This window comes from Macaca nemestrina, chromosome 5 (genome assembly GCF_043159975.1).
Source record: "Macaca nemestrina isolate mMacNem1 chromosome 5, mMacNem.hap1, whole genome shotgun sequence".
NCBI lineage: Eukaryota > Metazoa > Chordata > Mammalia > Primates > Cercopithecidae > Macaca > Macaca nemestrina.
In genome coordinates this window covers 138,619,080-138,627,017 of record NC_092129.1, presented here as the reverse complement: position 1 = coordinate 138,627,017, position 7,938 = coordinate 138,619,080, and the positions used below count along the sequence as shown (strand labels likewise).

At 55.8% G+C, this 7,938-nt stretch overlaps 1 protein-coding gene and 1 long non-coding RNA gene across 2 annotated transcripts; one reads left to right on the top strand and one right to left on the bottom strand.

The window, feature by feature from the left end:
• Positions 1-530: 530 nt before the first annotated feature.
• On the bottom strand, positions 531-5,437 carry LOC105489551 (uncharacterized). The gene is made up of 4 exons (XR_011623698.1): positions 5,220-5,437; positions 4,311-4,565; positions 3,710-3,783; positions 531-1,324 (listed from the first exon to the last, which is right to left on the bottom strand). It is a non-coding gene; the product is annotated as an uncharacterized lncRNA (long non-coding RNA).
• LINC03040 (long intergenic non-protein coding RNA 3040) lies at positions 3,043-7,589 on the top strand. Its single transcript, XM_024795279.2, is given in 5 exon segments — positions 3,043-3,368; positions 3,615-3,810; positions 4,741-4,800; positions 5,352-5,480; positions 5,483-7,589. Coding segments are annotated over 5 exon segments (753 nt in total). The 5' UTR covers positions 3,043-3,287; the 3' UTR covers positions 5,770-7,589.
• The last annotated feature ends 349 nt before the right edge of the window (positions 7,590-7,938 follow it).

Sequence of the window (7,938 nt, the reverse complement as noted above, 5' to 3'; positions counted from 1 at the left end):
CACAGTGTATGCACTCTTTTGTGTCTGCCTCGTGCTGTGCAGTATTATGTCTGTGAAGTTCATCCATGTTGCTCAAGTAACACCAGGTTTTCCTTTTGTATTGCTGTGTAGTATTCCATTAAGCGGATATGCCATGGTTTATGTACCTATTCTGGGACATTTAGGTTATCTCCAGTTTTTAACTAATATGATGCAAGCAGACACAGTATTCCTGTACGTTTTCTGGTGCTCCTAAATATGACAACCCAAATCTTGAGAGCAGATTTTGAGGGCAACACGTGGTTAAGAACTCCAGGGAAGAGGAATTAAAAATGACTGAACTTCTGCTCTGGGCCATGAGCTTTTGTGGATCCACTGGACCAACCACAAAGGAAGGACGACAGAGAAAGAGCAGCTCCCGAGGGGAACTCCTCTGAGCTCATCACTGAGCCTGGAGCCAGCCGTGTGTGTGTGTGTGTGTGTGTGTGTGTGTGTGTGTGTGATTGGATTTGTTGCCGGGGCTGCCATAACACAGTACCACAGACTTGGTGACTCAGTAGTTTAAAACAATAGAAATGTATTCTCGCACAGTGAAGGGGGCCAAAAGTCTGCAATCAAGGTGTTGGCAGAGTCTGTTTCTTCCGGAGGCTCTGATGGAGATTGTTCCATGCCTCTCTCCTTATTTCTGGGGCCTTCCAGCACCTTGGTATTTCTTGGCTTGCAGCTGCATCACTCCAATCTCTGACTCCATCATCACATGGCCTTCCGCTCTGTGTCTCCATGTCTCTGTTTTCAAATCTTTTTCTCCTTATAAGGACACCAGTCACTGGATTTAGGACCCATTCTAATCCAGTAAGAGCTCATCTTAATTTGATTACATCTACAAACACTCTATTTCCAACTACGGTCACATCCCCAGGTACTGGGGGTTAGGACTCTAACATATCTTTTTAGCACGGGGGTGGGGGGCACAATTCATCCAACAGCAGTGATTATAACTCTGTGTGTGTGTGTGTGTGTGTGTGTGTAAGACTGTGAGTGCGCATGAGTGTGTGTGTATTCATGTGTATACGAGTGAGGGGTAGTGAGTGTGTTGTGTGCATGTGCTTGTGAGAACATGTCTGCGATGGTGTTTCTGGGTGTGCTTATGCGGCTGTGGGCATGTGTATATGAGCACGTGTGTATACAAGCTTCTTTTTCCATGACTTGGAGACCCTGCTGGATGAGCTGAGAAGGGCAGCGAGGCAGGACGGTGGCAGCAGGTTGAAGAGGTGCTTGGGGCCAGCCAGGTGAGCAGGCAGGCCTTGCCTCATGAATCTGGAAGAGCAGCTGGTGGTTACAGACTCTGAGAAAGAAGGACAAGGATATTTGTTGAGTTGGGGTAGAGGCTGGTAGGCCCAGGCAGTAGCTCCTGTCAGTAGTGCCTGTTCCCAGGTCTTCTTCCAGGACTATTCCTAGAAGCCCCCTCCACCCATGCTCCTGACCCTTGCATCCCATTTGCCTGGACAGAGAGACACTGCCTGACTCCTCCTTTCCCAGGGATAAAAGTCAGCACTCACTTACCTATTGTGCCAGCCAGGTAGGGGCAGGGAAGGTAGCCAGCCCTTCCCTAGCCCCACCCCCAGTCTAGTCCAAAGGAGCACCCAATCACCCATCCCTATACCCTGCCATGCCTCTCAACCTGTATCCTCCACCTTGGCTGGGGCTGGACCCCAGAAATCAAAGAAAAACAGGGGGAGCACATGGTCAGTCAGGTAAGGTCCAGAATAAGGGCTTCTTATCTCCCTAGGGCAGCTCTCTTAGGCAAGCCCACCATCAAGTGAGAGGATATTGGGAAGGTCTCCCCATAGTAATGTCAGCTCAGGGCCTGCTCTGAGCCAGGTTATCTCATTTAAATTTCACAATCAGGCCAGGTATGGTGGCTCATGCCTATAAGCCCAGTATTTTGGGAGGCTGAGACAGGAAGATCGCTTGAGCCCAGGAATTCTGGGCTTGAGCCCAGACCAGCCTGGGCAACACAGCAAGACTCCATCTCTACAAAAGTTGTAAAATTAGCTGGGCATGATGGGGCACATCTGTAGTCCTAGCTACTTATGAGGCTAACGTGAGAGGATCACTTAAGCCCAGGAGGTTGAGGCTGCAGTGAGCCATGATTGCACCACTGCACTCCAGCCAGGGTGACAACATTAGACCGTGTCTCTAAAAATAAATAAATAAATAAAAATAAAATAAACTTGACAACCAAGTTCAAATGGTGTTCTCATTATTCCCATTTTACAGATGCAGTCACTGAGGCCCCAGGGAGTTAAGCGATCTGCCTAAGATTCCATGCCTTTGTTTATACATGTTGGAATTTTTCAGTTCTCTCTGCAAATCCAGATCCTCTGCCCCCACCCAGACTCAAACACAACTGCTCCCACCACGGCCCACCTGCGCACCCCACACATATCCTTGAAGTGCAGTCTTCCTCCCATCCTTCCCCAGGAAGATTCCCTGGTCTGTGGGGTAGCAAGTGTTGGGGTGGTCTCTCCTCCCCTCCCATGCTTCTAGATTCCTCTGTGGGGTCCCAATTTTGTTTTTTGAGTGGCAGCACGCTCACTGCCTTTTTGAGTACTGTATGCCAGTGGGCTTGCATGCACGCAGCTGGAGGAGGGCTGTGTGGGCATGAGGGGTGTCTGGACAAGTGGGCTTACTTGCCCACCTGGGGCACATATGGGCACGCTGCGGTGGAATATACATTGCCTAGGTTGTGACTGTGTGTGCCTAGGCACAGGCGAATGAGCCCATGTGGGTGTTCATGAAGGGCCTGCCCCCTGCATGTTTGGGGGTCTGTAGAATGAGTCCCCATTTCTCTCCCCTTCCCAAATAACTGCCACCAACTTCAGTTCAGACTCCTGGGCCCCAGGGAAGGGGCTGGTGAAAACCGCCTCTGACTGGGAACGGAGACACCTGAGTCTCAAGCCCCACCCAGGCTGCTAGTGCCCTTGAGCAGGCATCACCCCACCCAGGCAGCAGGAGTGTCCTCACCCAATGGGATAGGGTGACATGGGGGAGGAGGTTTGAAGCGGGGAGAAAGCAGCGAGGCTTTCAGCTCTCCAGATGGGAGGCTCATTGCCCTAGCACTCAGTAGGTTGTAGGGAAGGGGGACTGAGCCAGGACTTGGCACTGACTACAAAGGGTAGGGGGGCAGCACCCAGCACTTCCGCCGCGGCAGGCCAGGGGAGGGGCTGTGACGTTTGGTGGCCTCATGCAGCTGAGAGGAAGTAGCTAATTGCCAACCTGATGACTGGCGGCTGAGGAGTGGGGTGATGATGCCACTGGCAGAAGCAGGCGCCCTGGCCCAAGGAGGAGGCCCTTCAGTGATGGAGTGGGCCTGCATTCTGCGGAGGGTGAGACTGAGGTGGCTGCAGTCAAAGGAGAAGGGGGCAGGGGTTTGTTGAGGCTGTGACCGTGGGAAAGCGCTTCTCCAGGGCTTCCCTCAGCTTCAAGGGGAAAGAGTTCAGAGGCCCTGAGGGGATGAAGGGACTTGGGAAGGGGCTTCAGGGGGATGGGTTGGGGGGAAGGAGGTTCCTATTCTTGCTCCCCTTCTGTCTATGCTCCCCTAGTGTTCCTGTCTCTCCCCTCCCCCACCTTAGCCCCCTCTTTGGCCCCTGTGGCCAAAGCTGTTAAGGAAAGAGGGAGTGGACGAGGGTTCTTTTCACCAGAAGATCCCCAGGCACAAGCAGCCCACCTCACTGATGGTCAGAGCATCCAGAAGAAGTGGCGAGACTTCAGCTGTCCTCAAAGCAGGAAGAGAGAGTGTTTCTGGCAGAAAGAACAGCACAAGCAAAGGTTAGGCAGTGGGGTCTGGAGAGGCTGATGGAGGACTGGGACTTGGTTTCAATGGTTATGAGAGGAGGTGGGCGGATGTTCTGCACCAAGGGCCACACTGTCCTTCCCGGAAGAAACCAAGGGTACCCAGCACCCAGAGCTTCTCCCACATGCTGGCCACTGCCTCTGGCCCTGGCAGACCTGGCCCTCAACTGTCTGAGCAAGCCTCACAGGATGGGGACCCCACCTCCATTATTTCCAAGTGCATCAACCCCAAAGGACTGAAGCCCTGAGTCCCAATAAACAGGTCCCATCCATCTGTAGGCCAGTCAGCTGGGCCCCTAGCACCCCCTATGGGCAGTAAGCAACACTAATGGAGGAGGAGCCTCCAGCAGCCTGGGGTGGGGGTGGGGGTGGGGGTGGGAGAGTGAGGGGTGAGGCAGGAGACACAGACTTGCCCTCTAGGAAGCACACAGACCATGCCTCAGGAAACCCCAGTGTCACAGGTCACAGACACTGACCTTGAAGTGTTACTCTCATGGGTGAAATTTAGCCCCTGTCCTCAGGAAGCTCCCAGTCTGGTGGGGCCACATATAGTGCTCTCAGCTGCCTTCTTTAGGGTGAAATTCAGCATCTGGCTTCAGGAAACTCCCAGTGTAAGGGGAGAGACATGACCCCTGCCTTTAGGGATCTCTCAAATGGGGGAGACCCACTGGATTTTCGGGAACCATCAATCTGTTTCCAGACATGGATTAGACATTTCAGTGCCTCAAGGGCTGCCAGGAAAAACAAAATACAAGACATCCAATTAAATTGAATATCAGATAAACAACGAATAATAGTTTAGCATAAGTCTGTCCCATACAATATTTGGGACAGACTTACGCTATTTAAAGTATTCAGTTTAACTGGACCTCCTGCGTTTTTATTTGCCAAACCTGGTAACCCTAGGTGCCTCCAGTTTGAGGGAGGAGAGAGGACACCCCCTCCACCCCAGACGTGGGAAAGCAGGTAAACACCTCGGCGTGCTCCGGAGGGCAGGGGTGGGGCAGGAGGAGAGTCCTGGGGCTCCGGCTCGCGGCAGTTTAAAATTCCTTCCAGGCCAGAGCCCTAATCCCTCGGTGCACAATGGCCGCCTTCTCCCCCGCCGCCCGCGCCCACGCCCTCCCCCGCGGGGCCGTGGCAGTGCCACCAAGGGCCTCTTTAAGCCCCTTTGAAGCCGCGGAGCCCCGCGCCGCGGGAGGCCCCGCCGCTATGCCAGCTATGCCAGCTATGTCCCTGCTGCCGCCGGCCGCCACCGCTCCCCCATTAATGCTGGCTAATCTGGCTAATAAATAAACTCCCCTCCCAGCCCCAGCCCCGCGCCGACTCCCCCCCGCCCCCGCAGAATCGATGTCAGGGCTGGACTAGAGCAAGCGGCCCCACTCCACCTCACTCCCTCGAGATGTAGTTGACGTTTTTTCTTATGGCTGCCCTAGTCTGAGCCCGTCTCTGATTCTCGGGGAGACGTGGGATTTGGGAGGTCTCCGCCTGGCCACTGCGTTTGCCTTCCTCTTTTCCAGTCCACCTGCGCACCAGGGGCAGGGCACGTGGCTGGGTGAAGACGCTGGCCTGGATACGGAGGACTCGCGGGCTGGCAGAGCGCGCGGCGGCGGCGGGAGGAGACGCAGGTCACGCCCCCTTCCCGCCGCCGACGGGGCGCGCGCGCCGAAGAGCCCGGGACAGGTGACTCCTAGAGGACTGCGTCTGCACCTCCCCCGGCGGGAGTCCCTTCTTCGCGGCCTCTGCCGCCCCCTGCGTCCCCTCCTGGGCTTCCGAGAGTCTGACTCAGCCAAGCCGGCATCGCTTCGCCTCCTACAACACACCCCGAGCGCGAGGAAAAATTACAGGATTGCAGGGGCACGGCTAATGCGCTCTAATTACCCACCGCCGCTGTCATCCGCGGCGCTCCGCGGCGCTGGGCCAACGCGCCGTAATTAGGCCGCCGCTCCCCGGTCCCAGAACCCTCCCTTCGCCACCCCCGACCCACCTCGCGGTCCCCAGGACCACTGGCTGCCGCCTCCTGCCGCCCTCCGGGACTGCCCCTCAGTCCCAAGAGAGCTGTGAGGCCTCACTGGGGGTTAGAACTTGGGGAGACCGAAGCCGGCCCCTCCGCTAAACCTACAGTCCTAGAAGATCTCTGCTGGAAGAGACTGGGAGAGTGGGGAGGGGCCAAGGACCTATTTCGTTGACAGAAACACTGAGGTCTACTGGAAAATTAGTCTTCAGTGGGAGGAGTGGCAAAGGCACGCAGGGCAGCAGTACCCACGTTTGGGCACGGAGAAGGGAAGGGAAGCCCGCCCAGCCAGAACTCCCAGACCCGCTCGTTTAACAGTGGCTTTATGAGCAGCACAACGGGCTCCCTCCCCTGTCAGGGAAATTACCTTCCTGCCAAGAAAGGTGACATCCCCACCACAGACACGGAGGCCCCGCCCGCTGGCCAGCTGTAGCCTGCTGGTCGTAGGGAAGCTGGTGAGGAGTGAGGTGACTCTGGCCTCCCATGTCCGGTAGGGTGAGAGAGGACCTGAAGATAGAAGCCAGGCCTGAAGGCCAGAATTAAAGGGGTAGCTTGGCCATCAGCTCCTTCCCCAAACCAGGCTCAGAGCTCTTCTCTATCAGGAATTCTTTCCTGAGGTCCAGGGGGTTGCAAAGTCATGGCCTTGGGCCACGTTTTATCTTCAGTGAGGTTTTGTTTGGCTTGCAATGAGTACATAGGTTTTAGGTTGAATGTGAGAGGCTGCAGACAATGTGAGTTCTCCGGCTGCCCTCCCAATGAAGGTGGACCTCTGATTTAGACCAGCCCGCTGGCCTGTGCCTTCATCCTTTTCCTCAGGGCCAGGATCTTATTCCCCCTGATTGCTGCCCCTTTGTGGTCTGCATGTTTCTTGGTAAGCGTGCCCAGTCAAGTGTGTCTGGGAGCCCCCTATTCTCTGTCATGGTCAGGTTTCCCACATGCAGTGGCCGAGGTGGCTGCACATGCTCCCGGATACCCCTCCGGCACTCCCTTTTGTCATCTTGAGTTTCAGTACGTGACTTGGGTGGCACCCTATCTTCTCCAGCAGGGATGGCAGCTATTTTTCTGCCATGAGACTAGAGGTTGCTTGAGAACAGGAAATTGGATCTCTCCCTTCAGACTGGGGTTTCACTAAGAGCTGGAGAAGGGGGGAATGTGGGAGGATTATCTTCCATCACAGGGAGCACTCCGAGGGCAAGGCTGTGTCTCCCTCAGTCTGGGGCTCCCTGAAGACAGGGCTGTGTCTCCCTCAGACTGGGGCTCCCTGAGTCAGGGTTGTGTCTCCCCTCAGACTGGGGCTCCCTGAGGATGGGTCTGTGTCTCCCTCAGACTGGGGATCCCTGAGGACGGGGCTGTGTCTCCCCACAGTCTGGGGCTCCCTGAGGACAGGGTTGCGTTCCCCCCTCAGACTAGGGCTCCCTGAGTCAGGGTTGTGTCTCCCCTCAGACTGGGACTCCCTGAGGGCAGGGCTGTCTCCCCGCTTCAGACTGGGGCCTCCTCCAAAGGACAGGGACTGTGTCTCCCCTGGGACTAGGTTCTTTGTGTCTTCTGCATCTACTGAGATTCTCATGAGGACAGGGCTGTGTCTCCCCCTCCATCTGGAGCTCCCTGAAGGCAATGGCCTCTCCCCTCAAATGGGACATTTGCACCCCACCCCACCCTCTGGCTCCCCATGGCGCCCAGGCATTCCTCCCAGGACACCATTTGTCACGCTTTGATGAATGAAACCTACTAAGAATAACTCAGTCCTTGTAGGCTCTGAAGGACAGGGGGAGGGAGAGGGAGGAGGCTGGTGATTCTGGGGGTACTGGGGGAGGAGGGACACAATCCATTTATTCAATAGCATTTCCCGGGTGCCCAGCTGAGCACTGGGGGAGACACAGTGAGTGCCACAGAGCCCCCTACTGTGCCATTTCTGCCACTGACAGCCTGGAGTGTCCACAGGTACCCCTGAGACAGAAAGTTCAGGGCCCTGCTTCACAGCCTCCCCATCCCAGCAGTCACTCCCTCAGGGCCAGCCAGCCCCCTCCATGCCAGTCATGAGCTCCCTCTGCCCCTCCCTTCAGTGGAGGGGAGACTTTGAAATCAGGTGCTTG